General features: G+C 47.5%; 1 protein-coding gene across 1 annotated transcript; it reads left to right on the plus strand.

Moving 5' to 3' along the window:
• Nucleotides 1-20,531: 20,531 nt before the first annotated feature.
• On the plus strand, nt 20,532-22,409 carry PPP1R3G (protein phosphatase 1 regulatory subunit 3G). Its single transcript, XM_045552721.1, has one exon. The coding sequence runs from the start codon at nt 20,722-20,724 to the stop codon at nt 21,820-21,822; it is 1,101 nt and encodes a 366-aa protein (XP_045408677.1). The 5' UTR covers nt 20,532-20,721; the 3' UTR covers nt 21,823-22,409.
• Nucleotides 22,410-22,753: the final 344 nt, after the last annotated feature.

A 22,753-nucleotide genomic window follows, 5' to 3' on the forward strand; every position in this document is an offset into this window, starting at 1 on the left:
AAACCTCATGCCCGAATGTATGCCTTTTCTATTAATCTGCCTTTTGTCAGTTGATTTTCAGCAAAGCTTCGGGGGGTGAAGAAGTTTTCCTTTGGCACCTGCAACATAAATTATGAATGTGGCACAGTGTATTGAACCTTCCCCTTTTCCTAGAACATGAAGTTTTCCTATTACAGTGTTTCAGGAGAAATATGTATGTACACACAAAAGGATGAGATCAGGTTCTAGAAGTAGAGCTGTAAATTGAAAGTATTTGCTTTGAAAACGTTGATAGTATTACTAATACATTGCCCTCAAAGAGGCTCTCTTGTCACAGGTGGTGAGAATATTGTTTACTGTGTACTTGTTGTCTTTGGCTTTGTTTATTATAATTTTCGCTGTGAATAAATGTTGGCTTTTTATGCAGGTAAATTAATTTTTGTGCCTCACAGGTAAATTCATGTATGGCTTTTGGTTTTGTTTCTTGATTAACCCAGTCTGAGATGTGTTTTCTCCCTTCATGCTTTCTCTTAGTCCCTTTGGGTTTCCACTTTTGCATTAAAAATTTTAATCTATCTGCAATTTATTTTGAGAATTAGATTTGAGGGAGACACGCCCGCATAGCCAACTAGTTATGCTGGTAGTATTTATGAAATGATTCATATTTTCTCCACTGATTTTAAATTCCACCTTTATTACGTACTGTTCCGTGTTCTCTTAGGTGAGGGTCAGTCAGGTGCATCCACAAGAGGAGACACAGGCGAGGCTCAGGAAAGCAGTCTGTGACCTTCAGAGGCCCTGGGGACAGGAGGCATGCCGTGCAGGGCCACATGGGGAAGCCTTAGCATGGGCAGAGGAGGAAGCAGCAGGAGTGAGGGGAAAGCAGAGGTTTCCAGGAAAGGAAAAGCAGGGCATGGTGAACAGCTTATGACTGGCTCATTTGAATCATTACAGTCTCTCGCTGCCAGGCACGTGGCCTCGGGATGATTAAGGCAGAGGAACAGTGCCTCCTGGGGTGGAAGGGCCAGAGGGGTCTGGCTCTAGATGGGTTAGTTTGCACATGGAAGGCATGCTCCTGGCTGAGCCCAGCCTATTTCTGAGAATTGGCTAGCCCCAGGAGGGACAGTCTCTCCCCAGCCAGAAAGGTTTTTTAAAGATGTCAAAACATCATCATATACAGAAAATTAAAAATAAAAACAGTGCATACACTAAGTTCCCATAGGTATTTTCACTTACTTCTAGAGTCTTTATTCTCTTCCATTGACCTGTTCACGTATTCACATGTCAGGGCCAACCTAAAAGTAAGTAAATAGCTTTAAAAATGCGTTAGTATGTTTTGGGACCAACCCTCTTCTCATTCTCGTTCTGAGAAAAAAAGTTCCCTCAGAATTTTCCTGGATATTCTTATCTTTTTACATAAATTTTAGTATATACTTCTCCAAAATATTTTTATTCTATTGGAATCACAATGAATTTGTGGCTTCAATTAGGAAGAATTGACATCTCTCTCTCATTGATTCCTCCTGTCCAAGCACAGGGTAGATCTTTCCATTTATTTATATCTTCTTTGGTGTCTCTCAGTAGAAATACAGTTTTCTTTAGGATACAGACTTGAGCCTACGTATTTCTTGTTAAGTTTATCTGTAGATACGTTACAGTTTTTGTACCTTTTACTAAATGGAATATTTATTGCACTAAATATTGTATTTCTCTTAAATGTTTAGTTTTATTATTTAAAACCAAATTAAATGTCTTATTTGGGGGGTATTTTACTTTCAACTCCTTCGTGTTTAATTCATTCTTAATCCTTCAATTTTTCTATTTTTATGATTTTGACTTATTTGTCAGCTTTAGCATTTTATCTCTATCCCAAACGTGATGTACTGACATTGTCGATTTGCCTACAGAACCCGTAACGCGGCACAGATGCGGCCTGTCGGTCCGCGGTCCAGTTTGAGCTGAACCGCCACCTCTGCCTCACGGTTATGAAACTGGGATTTCACAATTGTTTGAATATTCTATTCCATTTTCCCTTATTTTATAGGAAATAGTAAGCAACTCTAAAACAGAAAGGAGTAATTCTACTTATAACCACAAATGAGACAAATGTAGAAATGTTCATTTCCTCCCACACTTTTCACTTTCTGGGCTTCAGCAGGTCAGATGTGTGTTCGATGGCAAAAGCTAAAAGGTACAGGCGTTTCGGGTTCAAGGCGTGCATGGTTCAAGCACTAAAATCTGAAAAATGAACACAAACACAGGCCCACAGCCATTGAAACCCCCAGCGGCACTGGCAGAGAGAGGCCTTGTACTGTTCTGTCCTATAGCAACACTTTTACCACCTGGAGCTCCGGGACTCACCTGAAAACCCACAAAAATGAGTTCACACGCAAAGAATAACAGAACACTGGGGAAAATGAACACCCCGAGACTGAATATTTATGCCATAATTGAGGATATTACCAGCTTTGTAATTCCCTGGAAACGGAGACCTTTCACATGCGTGCACCGGTCAACTTTCGTATAATTAACTTTGGTACTTTTGTGTCACCTCCACAGTTACAGTAATAGGATGTTTACTATTGATATGTTGCCTTTTCCTTCCCTCTATTCTCCTGCTTTAAAATACTATTATTGTAATGTCTTAATAATAGTGATTTCTCCTTAATTTCATGACCTCTCCAATTTTCTTCCGCATCACTATTTTATTTAATTCACCATTACTTTTTAATAAAAGCCTAAGACAAGTATGGCCGAAGGGATGGTGTCCGTGAGGCACCCCAGCAGGAAGGATTAGAAGCCCCCCTCACTGGGGCTGCCCAGCTAGCTCTTCTACTGGCAGCTCATTCTTTTTTTTTTTTTAAGACAGGGTCTCGCTTCTGCTACCTGGGCTGGGCTAGAGTGCAGTAACATACCATGGCTCACAGCAACCTCAAACTCCTGGCCTCCAGTGATCCTCCTGCTTCAGCCTCCCGAGTAGCTGGGACTATAGGTGCACACCACCATGCCCAGCTAGTGTTTGGTTTTTTTTTTTTTTTGTAATTTTTGTAGAGACAGGGTCTTGCTCTTGCTCAGGCTGGTCTCGAACTCCTGATCTCAAGCAATCTTCCTGCCTTGGCCTCCCAGAGTGCTAGGTTTACAGATGTGAGCCACTGCTCCTGGCCGAAAGCTCATCCTTTTTAAGGATGGTTCTTCACCTACCTAAGACCCAGGCGACCCCCAGGACAAAATTCATCTCTGTGAGCAAATGACACATGAGTTTCTGTCAGGTGATTTCTGAAATTATACCCCATGGCAGAGGTGGAACGTTTTAGAATCTGTCATCTCTGATGAATGCAACCGCTGGATTTATGGCAAACCAAAGCCTGCTGCAAGCCAGGAGGGGGAGGGAAGGAGGAAGTCTCACAGGAAAGGGTCCTTGGCAGTACCCACGTGGTGCTGACTGTCCCATGGTCAAGAGGACCATGGGGGAGGGTGGCGTGGCCAGTCCACCACCAGGCCACCGGAGCTGCCTGTTACAAACCAGCCTCCCAGGAGTTCGTTCCCATCTCTCCACCGCCCTTCTCAACAGGCACAGGAGGAATCACCTGTGGACATCTGCCCTCAATGAACTGTCATCCTGAATAGGATTTTTCAATGGGGTAAGGCAGGCAACAAGCTTAGATTATTTGTTTTTAGGAAGTCACTTCGAATGGCGCGATCTAAGGAGATGGGGACCAGTGCGCCAGGAGATGGCCGAGCCCGGGCTTTATCAATCCACCGTGCCCTCAGGGAAGACCAGGTGCTATTCTGGGGAGACTGAGGTCCTAGGAGGCATGCTAGTCCACCTCCTATTTCCAGCCCCCAAGCCTTCCCCCCAGCCCTCCCTCCCTGTCTCCTTCCCTTGCTTTATTTTCTTCATGGCAGCTTTCGCCATTGGCCATTACCTTACACACTTGTGTGGGTCGTTGTTTGGACATGGTCTGAGCCCCACAGGAAGATAACAGCCACCATCACTGGAACTTGGGCCTGTTCACCTCTGTCTCCCCAGACCGACCTGGCCCACAGCGACATTTGTTCAATGAGTGAGTGACAATACACCTGATTGTGTGCAGTTTCCTCTCCTCCACAGATCTCATGCTGGGCACCGCCGTGGACCATGATGGGGGAGTGTATCCGTCACCATGACTACACTCATCCCTTCATCGCTGCCAGGCCGGCCCTACCCAGCCCCCTAAGTGCCCCCTGCCCTGGTACTCTTCCATTGACTGTCCCACCTTCCCCAGACCCTGGACAATGCTCTTCATCTCTCTGTTCCCACCAGCATCTTGGTAACCTGACCCACAGAGCAGGCATATACTGGTCCCGGGAACCAGCTGGTCAACTTGGCCTCCAGGTGAAGGGACCTGGCTTGCCGGGCCAGGGCAGCAGCTCCACCGGGGAGCTGCCTCTCTAATGGTCTGAAGCCATGCGGTGAGGCTCACGGCCACGTTCCTTCAGATCCGCTGGGTGCCCCAGAGCCTACTGGAACTCTGTGAGGGCCCATTCCCAATCTCTGTTTGGCTTTTTGAGGCATGTTTTAACAGTATATGCCTATAAGACATGTATTTAATATATGTTTAGAATATTCTTCATTCCAAAGTCAAGGTTTTTGAACTTTTATCCCATCTGCTGGCTGAAAGAAAGAACTGGCAGAAATAAGGGTGACAAATGAATCAACCTTCCCACCTTGCTTAGAAAAGTTGCTGTCCCAGGAAGTCCTGATTTGGTTCTCTGGAAAATTAGATGTGATATCTGGGTTTGTATATTTGTCTTTGCTCATCTTTTAAAATTTATTTTTAAAATAATTTTAATAAATTTTACTTTTTAGAGCAGTTTTAGATTTACAGAAAAACTGAATGGAAAGCACAGAGTTCCCATAACCCCTTTGCCCACCCACCCACACTGGTTCCCCGATTAACATCTTGCATTAATGTAGTACATTTGTTACAATTGATGAGACAATATTGATATATTATTTTCATCATATCTTTTTAAAAGTTAATTTTTTTGCTTTTATTATTATTTTTAATTGACATAATTATACATACTTATGGGGTACTGTGTGATATTTCAATGCATGTATATAACATGGAATGATCATAGGGTAATTAGCATATCTATCACCTAAAACACTTATCATTTCTTTGGGTTGGGAACATTCAAAATCCACTCTTGATACAATATTATTTTTTTCTTTTTCTTTTCACTCACCTCCAATGTGTGAATTGAGATGAGTTTTTGCTTTGGGGTTTTTTTTTAGAGATAGGGTCTCACTACATCACCCAGGCAGGAATGGAGTGGTTATTCAGAGGCACGATCATAGTTCATTGCAGCCTTGAACTTTTGGTCTCAAGGGATCCTCCTGCCTCAGCCTCCTGAGCAGCTGGGGCTACAAGTGCAGGCCACCGTGCCTGGCTGTCACATTATTTTTAACTAAAGTCCATAGTTCACATTAAGGCTTAGTCTTGGTGTTGCACATCCCATGGGCTTTAATAATACATAGCACCATGTATCCACCGTTACAGTGGCACACAGACTACTTTCACTGTCCTAAAAGTCCCCTGTGCTTTACCTCTTCGTCCTTCTCTCCTCCCCAAACCCCGGCAACCACTGATCTTACTGTCTCCATAGCTTTGCCTTTTCCAGAATGTCATATACTTGGAATCATATAGTTTGTAGCACTTTCAGATTGGCTTCTTTCACTTAGTAGTATGTGTTTAAGTTTCCTCCATGTCTTTTTGTGTCTTGATAGCTCATTTCTTTTTATTGCTGAATAATATTCCGTTGTCTGGATGTACCACAGTTTGTTTACCCATTTACCTACTGAAAGACATTTTGGTTGCTTCCAAGTTTTGGCTTAAAAATTATTTTTAATTATACCATTGAAACATACCTCTATGCACCTGGGAAAAAAAGTAAAGTAATACAGATTAATTTATTAATTTCTTTATTACTACTGCAACTCCTCCAAATTCACCACATTCCATCTGTGCATTTTTCTGACCTTTGTTAAGCATTTATAGATATTTATGTACATAGAATACATTAGTTATCTATTGCTGTGGAACAAATTACCTCAAACTCAATGTCTTTAGCTAAACAACAATATACATTTACATTTTTACAGTTTCTGAGGGTTAGGAATTTGGGCGTGGTTTATTAGGGTGGTTCTAGCTCAGTGTCTCACGAGGTTGCAGCGACATGTCTGCCAGGGCTACAGTCATCCAAAGGCTTAGATCCACTTCCAAGCAGGTTAACTCGCATGACTGGCAAATTGGTGCTGGTTGCTCTACAGGGCTGCTTGGGTGTTCTCACAATATGGCGGCTGGCTTCCCCACAGCAAGAGAGAGCCGGGGGAATCCTCTGTATCTTTCATGACTTAGCCTTGGAAGGCACACATTGTCACTTCTACCATCCCCTGTTGGTTACACAGGTCATGGGAGGGGTGTAAACACCAGGAAGGAAGGCTCACAGGGGACTGTTTTGTAGACTGATTACCAGATAGAGAAATTGATGGATTTGTTTTGTGGCTTTTGTGACAAACTTTATGTTTGGAAAAAGGAAAAACTGCAAATCTTAATCATTTTAAGCTTTACTGTTACACACAAAGTAAGCAGTATTAAATCCCATGTCAGGTTGTAGCAAACAATCTGTGTTGAGGAATCTTAACCAACTTAATAGTAAAAATTAATAAATAAATAAATAAATAAATAAATAAATAAAATGATTAAATATGAATATACAGTGTGAGGATTTAAACTTTGTGAGAACTAATCCGTTAAGGCTTGGGTATGGGAAGATTGCAGAAATAAATTAGCTTTCACATATTTAAAATTTTCTCACAAGAGCACCCTGCATTTGTCACAGCGCTAGATGTGCTGTGGAAAGCATGTGCTGATGGAAAAGTGGCTCTCGGTTTTATTTGTCCTTTAAAAAGACATTGCACTTGCCCACATTCTGGTTTATTTTAGGCTTGGGCTCACGCGTGCTGACCCGGCGGGCGCCGCTGGGCTTCTGCTTGTTTACAAGCAGAGATTTCCCTTACAATTCTGTCGTCTATTCAGCCACACGCCGCCTGGGGTCAAAGTTGAGGACCAGGTCTGTTTTGAAAGGTGACGTCAAACGCCACCCGGAGCAGAGCAAAGGTAAGCAGGGTGAAAAGTCCTGGCAGCAGCCGCCGCGGACGCAGGGACAGGACGGGGACCGCCTGGCCGCGAGCACCCCGCGCGCACCTGCCCCCGCGGGGCCCAGAGCCGCTGTTTACCGCCCCGTCCCGACCTCACAGAGCCACCACTATCGATCACGGGAAGGGCAAACATAGGAGTACAGCACTGGGATCATCCGGGAGAAAACTGATGTCAAAACACCTGCTGCTGTCTTCTGACGTCACAGAGTCCGGCGTCCCGTGGTCTCCGGGCTTGGCTCCCCGCTGGCGGGTTCTCCGGCCACGCACGCGAGGTCCGCTGCCTGCTGCCCACGCGGCCCGTCTCGAGAGCGCAGCCCCTGCGGGCGTTATGTAATCACATTGGCACGGGGACCCCGGGACAGGCAGAGTGGGGGAGGGGAGGCTGGTGAGGGAAAGGGCTCACTAACCGTGTGATGAGCACTCACTGTATGCAGAGCTGTGTGTTTGCCGCGGCACACATCGTTACCAGCTGTGCCATGTGTTTTATGTATTTGCTTTATGTTGTTTGTCTCCCACTCCCAGACACTAGAATGCGAGCTCCTAGAAAGCAGGCATTTGTGTCTGTTTTATTGATGGCTGTGTCCCCAGCACCTAGAAGCTGTCACACAGCAGGCATGCAATAAATGTGTTCAATTAATGAATGAAGGCACTATGCTAATAAGCAATAATAGCAAGCAATTATTGTGCACCAACACATGTTGGGCTCTGTGCTAAGCAATTTGCACGAATTTTCCTGTTTTAATGTTCACAGCGACCCCAGGAAGTAGGGACTAATATTATCCCATTTTACAGATGAGAAAACTGCAGGGTGGTCATGTAACTTGCAGAAACGATGGCGCTGGGGCTTAAACCCAGGTATTCTGTCTCCCAGGTCTTTAGTTCAGACTATGCCTCCAATACCACACTCTGGGAAAGTTACAAAAACCAATTAGACACCGTCCCTATTCTCCAAGCAGCATGTGCTAAGTAGAGGGAAGACCTGGAGGGAAGTCAGAACCAGCCTGGGCAGTGTGGTAAGAAGCAGGCCAGAGAAGCCAAATGCAACCAAAAAATGGGAGAGAGAGAAAAAGATAAACATCAGGATATTAACTAACAGGATTACTGCTAGATGGTGAGAGTATGAATGTTTCATCTCCCTGTTCCCACTTTATCTGTGTGTTCTAATTTTCCCACAGTATACGAGTATTGAGGGAAAACATAAAAAGGGAGAGTCATGCAATAAATTTGAGAAATGTACTCTTTGTAATAAGGAAAAAATATATTTATCTTCAGAAATTTTACCTTAAAAATTAAAATTTACATTTTCTAAGACAAGTTTCTAAGGCAAGCTTCCTCCCTGTCATTGCATTTTCCTCACAGCAAATTGCACTACTAGTTTTTTGGATAACTTTCCAATGATACTTTGTGCATATAAGGCATATGCGATTGTGTATATATATATTTTAATTTTTCAAAACCACGTTAAATTAAACCTTAACCCAAGGGCTGGCTGCTGAGGAGGAAATGTGTCCCAGGTTACTTTTCAAACACCTCCAACTGGCAGGGCTTGCTGAGGACTCAGGGGAGGTGAGTGAGGCACTTGCCTTGGGCACCAGATTTAAGGGGGTGGGGCCAGAAACCTCAGCAATCGAGAGAAATAATATTTTAATTCAATATTTTAAAAATCAAAATTAATGCAAAAATCCATGAGTAACAGAACATCAAAGTTTTAAATAAAGTTCTTTTTAAAAAAAAAAAAAAGCTCCAGATTATGTAGAGGCTGAAATAATTTTATAATTGTGGGGGTTGTGGAAGGAGGGGACAAAGACTTCTTTTAAGAAAAAAGCTTATAAAATTACAAGTAAAAATAAGGTTAGAAAATGAATATTTATTTAGAAGGAGAAAATAAATAACAACAAAATTTAAAAGCCAATGGATACTACAGACATCACAAATTCACAACATAATTTTTTATTAACTGCATGACATGTTTCTATAATACATTTTCCTCTATAGTATTGTAGGAAAATTTTGGAAATTTCCTCCATATATCATCTGTATAAAATGTAGCATAGGTTTGTGCCCACACACATAGGAATCTGATATGTTCTATTTCACATGATCACCATAAAAAAATATGACTTTCCACGTGAGCCTCCCCATAAAGCATCCCACAGTGCAGCAGCTGGCTTCATCAGTGTGGGCAAGCGAGAGTGTTAGCAAGAGACCTGACACCCATGTGCTAGCCCATCACTGTCCAGCAGGACGGAGTCTCTGGGCCCTGCCTACACTCAGGAGAGGGGCTGGCACAGGCATCCTTTGGAGCCAGGTGGGAGCTGCTTGTCACCAGGACACCTTCATATGATGCTGTGGATTCTGGCCTTGTACCTTCCTGCCACGCCACTGGCTGAGTGGGCACAGCAGGTCACGGGAGCATCCTGGAAGCCATCCTGACACCATTCCAATATCTAACAGTGCCTTAGGTGGACACACAAGAGCCTGCAAACCACCTGCTCATACCCCATTAAGCCCACTTGCCTCTCATCTGTCCCCGATTCACCTGCCCCTCATTTGGATCCCCAAATTGCCACTGGCCACTTCAACACCACCCAACACAAGTGGCCTTAACTGATTGTAGTTAAAACCCTTACTCTTGCAAATTTTACAAAAGCATGATTATGTAAATACATTGGGAGGGGTCAAAGGACTTAAGCTTCAGTAGTTTCAACAGAAATTGGCCTCTAAGTGAAAGCCATCAATACTGACTAGGTTGAGCCAGAAAAATGGCACAAAAGGAGGTAAAATTTGTAAATTGCCTTCATGACTGGGTAATTTCAATAACTGGCAGTAGAGGAAGAATATTCCAGGCCATGAGAAGAGTGCAAGTACTTTTAAAGGAAGTGATTTGTTCCTTCAGAGTAGAGAAGGGAAAAAAATCAAAAAAGGAAGTGATTTGGAAGAGTTTTCCCTAGGGCACTGGTTTTTAAATATGATGATGATGGCGGTGGTGGTGGTGGTGATAATGATGATGAGATAATGGCAATGATGATGATGGTGGTTCTCGTGATGATCGTGATAATGATGCTAATGGTGATGGTGGTGATAGTGATGATGATGATGGTGATGGTGATGATGATGGTCGTTCTGTTGATGATTGTGATAATGATGCTGATGGTGGTGGTGATAGTGATGATGATGATGGTGACGGTGGTGGTGATGATGATGATGAGATAATGGTGATGATGATGATGGTGGTTATGGTATGATCATGATAATGATGCTGATGGTGGTGGTGATAGTGATGATGATGATATTGTTTTGCTGTTGAGTTCTTTGCTCAAACAAAATCTTAAGGAATCTCAAGGTGTAAAACAGGTAAAAGTGCAGCTTCTCAGATTTGCAGCAAGTGGCCTGGGAGTCACATCAGCCCAGGGGGTTTCTAGAGGAGCTCTGCAGAAAATGACTTCTTACAGGGATAAACAAGAGGAGGATGGCAAGCAGGTACCAGATTCTGTCGCGGTGAGGAGTGTGGACTGTACTCGGTAGGTGTACGCTGTTGGCCTCAGAGCAGGGGACGGGGAGGATTCCACCATCAGAGTTGTACCAAAGGACTGGAGGTGGGCAACCGTGATCTAGAAAAGCAGAGTGGAGGGGGAAACACGGTAAGGAAAGGAGCAGTGGGCACAGGAGTAAGACCAGTGGCCAAAGAAAGCCAGTGAGGGAAGTCAGTGTTGTCATGAATCCAATTAAAGCAATGTTGAGTGCTACATTGCTTTTTCAAAAAATTTTTATTATATTTGAAATTGTGGTAAAATATACACAAGATTTACTTCTAATTGCTTTCTGAATTTTACTATTTTATAAAATTGAAAGATACTTGCACAAGATAAAGAACTTAAACAGTACAAAAGGATCTACAATGAAAAGTAAGTTTCCCTTCCACCTCACACCCCAGACCCCTCACTCTGCTCCCCAGAGGGAACCCCTGCTAACCAGATTTATGGATCTTTCCAGAAGTATGCCAAGCACAGACAAGCAGATATATGTTTTGTGTGTGTGTGTGTGTGTGTGTGTGTGTGTGTATTTTCTCCCACATTCTGTGCTTTGCTGGTTTGTTGGTTTGTTTTTTCCCACTGAAAAAACCAACCAGGTTTGTTTGTTTGGAGCAAGTTGATAGGAAAGAGAAAACTCACAATAGTAAAGTTCGGAGTAACTTCGTATGCCTGAAGGGAAAGTAGTGTGAACTACAATAAAATCTTTAAGGCTCCCCCCAACTGGCTGACTGAATGGACTCTCTCCTGGCTAAGGGGATACCCTAAAACTGAGTTGGGGGCCAAGAGAGGGAGGTCAGACGTGCCTCATCATGCCCCCCTCCCTTCTTGGGGACATCCTTTGTAACTCATTGACAGGCCTATGGCTAGCTATGCAAGATAAACCTGCAGGGCCTCAATTCACACAACAAACCTAAGTCAGGTAGCTTGTCTCTGATTAACAGACTTCCTTATCTTATCTTAAAACAGTCTAAGCCAGTGGACAAAGCTTCATTCCTTTAACTAATTACAAATCAAAGAGCCTTTAAACCCACCTATAATCTGTAAGCGCCCCCCGCCTCGGGCCAAACCAATGTGTGCCTTCCACGTATTGATTCATGACTTTACCTGTAACCCCCGACTCCCTGAAACGTATAAAATCACACTGTAACCCAACCACAGCACGTCCACTTGCTCAAGGCTTCCTAGGCGTGGCTCTGGGCCATGGTCCTCAAATTTGGCTCAGAATAAACTTCTTTAAGTTATTTTACAGAGTTTGGCTTCTTTTCCGTTGACAGTAGACAGGAAGAAAATAGCCAAGTTGTGGAGTCAGACCTTGAGCCAAATCCTGGCTCTGCCACCAGCTCATTGGTGACCTTGGGCACATTCCCTGACCTCTTTGAGGATCAACTTATTCTTCTTTTCAAAATTACTGAAATAATGCCTTCCTGTGAGGGCACTCTGGGCTGCAAGCAGCAGGAAACTCGAGTCAAGCTGGCCTACCCCGGGCGGTGGTAATTTTTATCTCACATGAGAGGAGAACCAGCGGCAGAGCTCCTTTGTTCCCTGTGGGGCAGCGATGGTACCAGTGCCCAAGGAGGGGCGTTTGGAAACAGAGGTGTAGGATTTTTGGTTGTCACAATTCCTGGGGCTGCTAGCAGCATTTTGAGGGTAGAGCTCAGGGTTGTTAAAGATCTTAGAAAGTTTGCAGCGGGCCATCACAGCAAAGAGTTATCCTGCTGAAAACGCCAACAGCTGTCTCATCGGGAAGCGCTGACTCACTGGCTCGGTCACTTGATCACATCAAGAACCTCGGTTCTTCCTACTTTCCACCTGTCGTGCTCATGGGCCTCACCTCCACCAGTAGCAAGGTGCCTGTGAGCGCTTGGGTGCAGCCACAATGTGCAGGGGCGCACGCGAGACCACGTCTCCTTGCTCTCTCTCGGGGGAAAAAGGGGACTTTCCTTGGGCGCCGTCTCGCAGGCGTCCCTCACATCTCCGCGCTGGGGCCGAGCTCGTTCCTGGAGCAGCCGTGGGTGGGGGCTGCTCTGTGATCACACAGGTGCCCGTCTGCCGCGGGGGGTCGGCTTCCCTGAGACCGGCTGTGTGGGGCAGAGACGGGACACCTGTCAGGCAGGAGGAAGGGGACGTGTGTGCTGGGCAGGCCCACTCCTCGCCTCCCAAGCTTCCTCCTCCTTGGAGGAGACGAGGTCCCTGTCGCATAGTGAAGACATAAGACGTGGGGGTTCCCTGCCTTCCTCCCTTCGAAGAGAAATGCCAAACTTGGTCATTTCCCTAACCTTTTAGTTCTGTGGTTGAGAAGGCAAATGAAGGCCTCCCTCCCAGAAGAGGAAAGAGGCTGGGGACAAGAACTGCTCCCCTGTGGTGGGGCAGAAGTAGGAGACTGGTACCAGTCCTGGACCCCTAAAATTTGTTTCTGTTCGTCAGTTAGAACCATGTCACCTATACTAAGAACTTAAGTTTTTACATATGCGTTTATGTGCGTTAGCATGATTGGTATTTACAGTCGTCTAAACCCAAATTAGAAAATGTATGAAATATACATAAAATGACTTAAAAGGAGCATAACAACCATATAAGTATAAAATAAATATAACAAATTAAGACTTGAAGTGTTAATAGATAGGAAGTTACCTAGATTCTAGTGGCCCCTTTAGGATTTAAAGTTTAAATAACTGTTAATTTCAGAAAAATTTTTGGTTTGATCCTTAGGCCAGTCTGCTCTAACAAGTTACACTGAGAAAAGATTATGCAAATCATGTTAAAGTTTTGATCAGAAACATAAGTAAAGCACACTGGAGACGCCAAAGAGATTAAGAATATAAAAAATTCAAAGCCTTAAATCTTTCTTATTAACGTCTCATCTCCTTGGTTGTGGGAAGGTGGGAAGTTCCCTTCTTACTGGGGGGCTGTTTTTTTTTCCACCAAAAACAACATCACTAGTGTTAAGTAGAAGCCCAGGGAGGCTGCAGTGGGGCTCAGTACTGTACCAGACATGCTTGAATCCAAATCCTGGCTCAGCAGCTTACTACCAAGGTAGCTAGAGCAATTCATTGCACCTCTCTGAGCCTCCAAGACCTGTGATTGGATGTAATATAATAGTTACCACCATCCCACAGGGCTATGTGAGGGTGGTAAGAAATGATGTGAGCGGTGAGTGTTAGCTGTACCAGATACCATTCCAGTCTTGGCTCTTCTAGGTCAGCTACATGGCTTGGTTAAACAAATTAATTTCCCCTGGCTTTATTTTTTGAGCCCTTAAATTTCCTCAATTCTATGAGAAGGCACACATATGAGAGAAAAATGATCCAGGCAAGCATGGTCATGTTTTTTCAAATTCATTGCAAGTGTATTTCTTTGCCATATTTCAGTTGTGCTGATAAATGGGCCCCAAGGTGCTGTAGAGTTTGATCCCCTCAAGTTATACAGCATTTTTCTTGGAATTTACCACTGCTGCAGTTAAACCCTGAAAAATCACTGTGGCTTTAACTTAAGCAAGCTAATCTCTTTCAAAAAGCTAAAGAAGAGTTAGGGGAATTATTTCTAAAATGATTTTGCTCCTTTAAAATATTTAAAGTTTTTAAATATTTTAAAAATACTTTGGCATATCATGTATGGTGTAGAAGAGGAATGACTTTTCCTCTACTCTCTTAGGTTCTGTGGCTGGGCCTCAGAATTAAACTCACAAAAGGAAGATTAACAGGAGAAAAGCATACAAATTTTATTAAATGTGAATTTTTTTCCCAAGGAAGAATGGCATTTTTAATATGACAGGTGTCTTGTTGGGAGAACAAGAGAAGCTGTCCCAAATCTGTCTGCAGGACTAATGGAGATAGTAGCCTTTTTAAGAAGGGGCCACATGCCTTGTGGGTAGGTCAAGGAGGAGGGTGAGTCATGGAGTTAGGAAGCCAGCCTTGGGGCCTTTGGAATCTCAACTCCTTTGTCTCGTAGAAAATCCATCTTGTCCGGGAAACAACTCAAAAGATCAAGTGGTTAGTTAAGAGATAGGATTATAAAAAAACAGGGAACAGGGTCATTGAAATTTGTTCATGGAGCTGGTTACAATCAGAGAGGAAGATCACAGGTCATCTTAGATGACCCATTTTAGGATCCAACACCCTCAGACTTAGAAATTCATTACTATACCGTCAGAGATATGTTTTACATTCACATGGAGTCTGACAGCCTGGCATGCTATGCAGTTTGTATTTACCTTGTTCTTCTTAAGCTTGTTTTGGTGTTTTCAAAAGTTTGGCACTTGTCCCCAAGGCTGCATCATAAGAATGAGGATGAGTGGTTTGAGGAGAAGGAAAGAGAAGTTTATTAATTTGCAGGCTAATGAGGAGGTTGGCAGACTCCTGTCTTAAAGTACCAGCATCCTCTAATCCTCTAATGTGAATATTCTTATGTGTACACGAGACCTTCATATATAAGCAACAAAGACCCAAAGTAGTGGATAGGCCTGAGAACTTACCTAACCATTTTAAAAAAGAATGGTAAGTTGTGAAGATGTGACAAGACAAAGAAAAAACGGGTTTGGGCTAAGGTCAGTAAATTGTGAGAAAGCAACTAGGAAATTTATGGAGGAAACGGATGAATGATAAAGGTTATTTTAGTAGGTTTGTTTGTCAAGATTCATCTTGGTGTTGACTCCCATCTCCAGTGATAAGAATAGTCTCTTCTTCCTGGTACAAGGAGGGTACCTTCCTCATAGCATATTTATGCTCTGCTTTTAGGTAGGAAAGGAGAAGATTAAAGAGTTCTTCCAGCATCTTCTCAATTGCTTTCAGCTCAAAATATCAATATGCCAAAGTGGCATATCCTGAGGTGGCATGTTCCGATCTCCTTCATTTCCCCTGTCTGGAACTTCACGGGAAGTTTCACATATTAAAAGCTGAGTCGAGTTGGTGGTTGTGAAGAGAATTGGGTCAGTAGCTGAGTGATAAGAGATCTGGGCAAAAGGAAAGAGGGACAGAGATTGGAACAAGAATACGTAAGCAGAAACAAACCTAAATATTCTTCCCCATATCCCATTAAACCAGCTTCCCAATCCTGGGAATACATGAGTCCAATAAAATGGATGCACCTCATCTATCTGATAAAGAGTGTTAACTTTATCTTTTAAAAGTATAAATTAGACACTATTTGTCCTTTCTGATTCACACAGAAGCAGAATTTTTTGCCAATGACTGCACAAGCTCCTCCTCCTCACCGAGCCCTCAGTGTATCCAAGGCATGACTATTTTGGAATACAACAGAGGCTAAATTATTAATTTTTGATTGGAATGCTTCTAGTGTTTGTATGGTGGTATTGAACTCTGATTTTATTACCATGGAAAGATTTAGGATTGCCTTTACCAAACCACAAATTCCCAAATTTGGGAATAAGGTTCTCAACATTGAAAAGCACTTAGAGTGGGGATACACAAATGGGTGTTCAATGCCATCTCATCTGTACGTTTATGCGGCACCAGCTTATGAATGAAGGAGCCCAAGTTTGTGATTTGGCTAGCATTTAAAGTGTAGTACAGGGTGACAGAAGGTGCCAGATATCCTAGTCCACATCATCCCAACCATTTAGGTGGGAACCCTGTATATACCTTCTTGCCACATAAAACAAAAAGACCAGTGCTGTTCACAGATGAGGTCAGAGTACAGCCTGCAGTTACCCAGGTCCTGTGTGTTTCATGACCTTTGTCATTAGTCATACTGGCATCTGCACACCTCCATTTCCCATGTGCCCCTGTCAGTTTGTAAGAGCAGAACACATTGTGAAATATCTGATTTAGGAGGCCTGCTCTCTGGCTTTGGCAGCTATAAGGCTTGGATTTGTTACCTGACCAAGTTAGTCCAGATTTTTGTTCTACCCGCTTACAATTTCTGGGGCTGGGTGGGGTAACCAGGGGAAACATTGAACTATCCCAGGTTGCACAAGGGTGGCCTGTGAACCACTTGAAATATTTGGTGATCTGGCAAATGTCTGTGCTTAAAAGGCAGTGCTAGAATCCTTACGAAGTGTTTGAGGGTGCTACCTGTGGAATCAGACCACAGGTTTGCGTGTATAATAATATTGCCTTGGTATATCACCTAGGAAGGGCCCAGCACAATTTCTGCTTTCAATGCAAAGGGATAAATTCCTTTCTGAAGACTTCACCTGAATTGTTTGATTTTTCCCAGCCCAGGCCCCCAAGCTGGTGATAGGATGATCCCAGCCCCAGCCTGCAAACCACTGCAAACAGAGAAGAGACAAGCTGTCCCTGAGGGAGCCCTGCCCAACTTGCAGATTCATGAATAAAATAACTGCTGTTCTTACTTTAAAAAACAACTGTGTTTGGAGTGGTTCATCATGCAGCAACATAACCAGAACCAATGGTAAAGCTAGGAACCTCTGAATCCCTGGAGTAAAGATTTTAGTAGCTGAGGCACATGATATTTGAAGTAGGACTGAATACATTTCGGGGGGTAGACTACATGGTATAAACTTCAAAGCTGTTTTGCATGTTGTTGCATCATTTAACTATTAACTTCAGGGATGTGGATCCCAGAGTAGAGAAGACCTGGGCCCTGTCCCTGGGAAAGTTCAGGGAGAGAAATGTCTCACCACCCAGTGTGCCAGAGCAAGGGACACCCAGTGCTTCTACACCTTTCAGGAGGCAAGGGAGCAGATCCCAAAGTCCCCATGGGCCCCAAGTGGGGTGCTTGCCATTTCTGCTTCTGAAGTTCTTCCTGGACTTCTGAGGAACGACTCTCTCCCGTGCCCTCCAACCCTTCTGGCTGCCCATGCTCTATCCCCCTTGCAGGTGCTCCTGGCCACAGACGTCAGAGTTGCTCAAAGCTCAGTCCTGGGCCATCTCCTCTTCTTCTCAGCTCTAGACTTACCATGGAATAATAAAAATATACATTCGGTCTTTGTCCCCAGTTCCTGGAACAGAGATCCTAAAACTCTTGGAATTTTCTGAGAAGAAATTTGTTATTACTTATGTTGCTACTGTTATTTTGTTATAACAAAAATCTTTTGTTATTTATTAATACAAAAAGCCCCTTTTGATCACACCTGAGTTTATGTTAATGAGGTGGCAGGGTGAGCTCCCTAGAGAGCCTCAGGATGGGCTGGTTACCTGATAGACCAAGTGACGAGAGGACTGGGAATTTGGGGCCCACCCACTCACCTCTAGAAAGGGGAGAGGGGTGGAGATTGAGCTCCTGAGGTCTTGAACAAGGTTGGTGGAGCTTCAGGGATGGGGAACACATGGAGGTGCCTGAAGGGTTGTGCACCTGGATAGGCCCTGCAAGCCCCACACCCATCCCCATACTTTGCCTTATATCTCTTCCCTTTGGCTATTCCTGACTTTTACTCTTTATAATAAACTGGTAAATACAAGTAAAGTGTTTACCTGAGTTCTGTGAGTCATTATTGACCCTGGGCGGGGATGGTTTAGGAGCCCTGCATTTTTAGTTGGCTGGGCAGAAATGTGGGTACCCTCAGCACTCCATTTGCAGCTGGCATCTGAAGTGGAGGAAGTCTTGTGGGACTGAGCCTTTAATTTGTGGATTTTGACACTAACTCCAGGTAGACAGAGTCAGAATTGAATTGTTGGACACCCCACTGGAGAATGAGAGAACTGGTGTTATACAAGACACCACGTGTGTCAGAAAGAACCTGAGAACCTAAGCTCAACCTCCCCAACATGTAATTCACGGTCTTGCCCCTCCTCTGTTGCTCTTCTGGTGGTCCCTGCCCCAGTGACTTCTACTACCTCTACCCAGCAGCTTCAGTCCAAATCCCAAGAGGCACTTCCCTCCCCACCACCTACCCCATCGGGTCCTTGAGTGTGCCACGTTGATTTTTACTCCTAAATAGCTCTTAGATCCATCCACCCTGCCACCTTCGTCTCTCAGCCTAGATATGATCACCCTTCACTACAATTGCAACAGCCTACTATCGGGGTCCATCCACACTGTCCCTGCCCCCAGCAATCTGATCTTCATCCTGTATCCAGAATGATCTTTTCGAAATTTAAATCTACTCCGTCACATCCATGATTCAAAACCCTCCAATGGTGTCTCCCTGCTGCAGGCTAAGTGGCTGGCCTCTCCCCATGCCCAGCATCCTCAGCTCTGTCAGCGCCCTAGGGCCACACTGGCCTTCTTTCAGTCCATCCCCTCCACTTCCCTCGCTCACAGAGCCTGTGTGTGGCCTGGCATGTTCTTCCCCAAAGTCCTACCTGCTATTTACCTGTTAACTCCCTCAGCTTATGCATAGGCTGCTCTGGCCTCCTGCCCAGGTCAGATTGCCTCTTCTCATCTGCCAGAGGAGCTGAGTTTCCATCGGAGATGGTGCCTCCAACATACTGGGTGAGGGGCCTCTGACATCTCCACCAAAGAGAGGGGGGTGGGCCAGGGCTGGGCCTTGCACTTTCGTGACCCTGAGCGTGATTCTGTGGCCTGGCGCCTCGGTCACCGCCCTCTTTAAAGTCCTATTTTTATCTTTAAAATAGTTTGTGAATTTTGTATTTAACTCCACAATTAATCAATGGTCATTTAAATGTAAAAAAACTATTATGTCTTATTCCCAAATCTTGGAGTTGCTCCAGCAAGGCACTCCAGGTGCCCAAGCTGAAAGGCAATCACAGGGTTCCGTACCGGGTATAAAACCACCTGCCAGATTCCAGCACTGGGACCAGCAGGGCCCCTCCTCATGACACCACCCCCAGCCCAGGCTTAATAGTGACGGAAACCTTCCCTCTGAGCAACCTGGGCTCCAGTCCCCCACAAGCTAGCTGTGCGGCCCTGGCTCATGGTAACTCTTTCTACACCGTCGTGTCCCATGTGTAGGCCCGGGATAACACGATTCCTGCTTCGCAGGGTTGTTCTGCAGATAATACCGCGCGGGAGGAGCCCTCGGCGCTGATGGGGTGCCCCGCGCGCCCCGGCTCGGGTCAGGCCTCCTCCCCGGCGGGGAGGGCGCACCGAGGGCTGTGGCGCCGGCGTCCGGCCACGGGGGGCGGCGGCGCGCGGCGTGGGTGCCAGCCTCCCCTCTGCGGGGCCCTGGGCGCAGACCCGCGGGCGCGGCGGGCGGGACCAGGGGAGGAGCGGGGACGTGCTCCGGGGCCTGGCGCGAATGGCCTCCGGCAGCTCTGGGCGAGCGGCCTGGTCCGCTCCCCGCGCTTCTCCGCACCGACCCAGCCCCCGTCCGGGCCCCGGCCCGCCCCGCGCCGCCGCAGGGCAGACGGGGGCGGCAGCTCCGGCCTCCTGGCTTTGGGAAGCGCGGACGGGGAGCTCGCCTGATCGAGTCAGGCTTCCGAGTGGGACTGGAGCCGGGGGCGCCCTAAAGTTTGGGGAAGGCAGGAGAAGGGAAGGGATGCGCGCCAGGCTCTCCGGCAGCGCGGGACAGGCCTTCTTCCAGCCTCCTGGCAGGCAAGTTTTCCTCAATTGCGCGCTGTCCCGGGGACTCCCCAGGCCGAGGCGACAGCCGAAAGCAGACCGCCCATGACCCTCCGGCGGGCAGGCTCGTCAGGCCAACTTCATGGGCAGGAAGACTCTGTCCACGCTCGGGTGTCAGAAAACTGAGCGCGCGCTCTCCACCCCAGACGCGGGCCAGCCGCGAGCCCCGCCGGGGTGAGGGCGGGCCGGGGGGTAACGGGGAGCCTGCGACCTGCAGAAAGTCCTCTCCCACTTGCCACTCGCGCACTCGGGAACTCGCTTCCAGGTGCTCCGACGTCCGCGCCTCCCCGCCCCTGGCCCTCCCCCGTGGCGGGCAGGTTCAACCCCGAGGCGGTGTCGCCTGGGAGCCGGCCCCGGGCCCGCATCCTCCTCCCACTCCGCCCCGCAGCAGCAGCTAAAAGCCCGCGCGGCTGCAAAGTAGAACTGCGTTCTCTCCCCGAGCCCGGCGGGCGAGCCGGAGCTGGAGCTGTGCGTTCCTTCAAAGGCACGAGGAGTTAAGTCTCAGGAGGAGTCTTGAGTGCCGGTTTGAGGCCCGGACAAGTCCTCGGGCAGGACGGCGTCATGGAGCCCTCCAGGGCGCGGCTGACAAGTTTGGAGGCGCCGGCATCAGCGCCCTTTGGAGAATCCCCGCCGGCGGAGGAACTGCCCGATACGGAGGTCCTCTGCTTGGAGGGTGGTGAGGAGGGCGGTGGCACAACGGAGGCCCGGCACCCTGACGCTCAGCTAGGGGACAGGCCCCTCTCCCGGAAGGAAGAGACTGCCCCCCAGGAGCAGGAGGAGCTGCTGGAGTGCCGCCACCGCGGCCGCGGCGCGCGCTCCTTTTCCCTGCCGGCCGGCCCCCTCCTGCAGGCGGCCAAGTTTCTGCAGCAGCGGCAGCAGCAGCAGGCCCTGGGGTTAGGCGGCGAGGACGCCGAGGGGGCTGAGGACGCGCCGCACAGCCCTGGAGGCTGCTGCGCCAAATGCAAGAAGCGGGTGCAGTTTGCGGACACGCTGGGGCTGAGCCTGGCCAGCGTGAAGCACTTCAGCGAGGCCGAAGAGCCGCAGGTGCCGCCCGCTGTGCTCTCGCGCCTCCGCAGCTTCCCCATGCGGGCGGAGGACTTGGAGCAGCTGGGGGGCCTGCTGGCCGCGGCGAGTGCGGCCGCGCCCCTCTCCGCGCCGCCTCCCGGGCTCCGGCCGCTCTTCCAGCTCCCCGGGCCGAGCGCCGCGGCCGAGCGCCTGCGGCGGCAGCGCGTGTGCCTGGAGCGCGTGCAGTGCTCGGCGCCCTGGGGCGCGGAGGTGAAGGGCTCGGGCCGGGTGCTCGGCTGCCCGGGGCCCAGGGCCGTGACCGTGCGCTACACTTTTACCGAGTGGCGCTCCTTCCTGGACGTGCCGGCCGAGCTGCAGCCCGAGCCGCTGGAGCCTCAGCAGCCAGAGGCGCCGTCGGGGATCTCCGGACCAGGGTCCGAGGATGCTGAGAAAGAGCCCGGCACGGAGCGCTTCCACTTCTCGCTGTGCCTGCCCCCGGGCCTGCAGCCTGAGGACGGGGAGGAAGCGGACGCGCGCGGCGTCGCCGTCCACTTCGCTGTCTGCTACCGCTGCGCGCAGGGCGAGTACTGGGACAACAACGCGGGGGCCAACTACACGCTGTGCTACACGCGCCCAGCTGATGGGGCTCAGCTTTGAAGGACCGTGGGCAGCCCCTCCCGAGGGACTTGCTGGGACGCTTTGCTGAGCATTGTGGATCTGGCGTGAGGGGAGCGCGAGGGAAAGGAGGGAGCCGCCGAACCATAAACTCGCACCCCAGGCGGACCCCTGAGCCAGTTTAGTGAGCCCAAGCAAAGCTCCAAAGGTCTCTCACCACTCGTACCTTCCTAGATGGCCTCTAGGATGCCCAGCGTGCGTCAGAATGGGAAGAAATCCCCTCGGCCCCGGCAGTAACTTGAGCCAAGAAAGAGACTACCGACTCTTGAGCGTGGTTCTAAGACCTTGGGAATTGTTTTTAAGTCTACATGTCATATTTTAGCTCTTGCAGCTTGCTGGAGACCCCTGGGGAAAGGACAAGCGTCCTGACACCGTGCGCTAAGGGAAGACGCCCGACCGTGGGCGCCCGCGTGGCACCTCTGTGCCCCCTCTGTGCCCCGGCCTATTTCTCAGAGAAAACCGGGTGGGGGCTGGGCCAGGTCCTTTTCTTTTTGCTGGCATCTGGGAAATGTTGGCCCAGACTTAATGTTATTTACTTGTGCGATTGTGTACAAATGTCCTTTAAAAAAGTAAACGCCACTTGCACACCATTTTACACTGTACTTTGCATTTTAGCTCCAGTGCGTTTGGGGGGGCCTTGGTAGTCGGGCGGTCTGTGGCGGCACATGACCCCTGTACTTTAACAATCGTTGTAAACAACAGTATTTATAAAGTTCTCTTCTTCAATTCCTCCTCTCTGCTGTGGAAGGGCCCAGATTTCCCATAGTGGGCTAAAATGTTCTGTAGAAAGCATTCCGTTCCCCGCCAAAATAAGATGTTTGATGAATCGAAATGCCAGAGTCATCTCTTAGGCCTTGGCTGTGAGCTGCCAGAGCCGGACACGCGCCCAGCCCCCTTTGTGTAGACGGATCAC

This window comes from Lemur catta, chromosome 5 (assembly GCF_020740605.2).
Source record: "Lemur catta isolate mLemCat1 chromosome 5, mLemCat1.pri, whole genome shotgun sequence".
In the NCBI taxonomy this organism is placed as follows: domain Eukaryota; kingdom Metazoa; phylum Chordata; class Mammalia; order Primates; family Lemuridae; genus Lemur; species Lemur catta.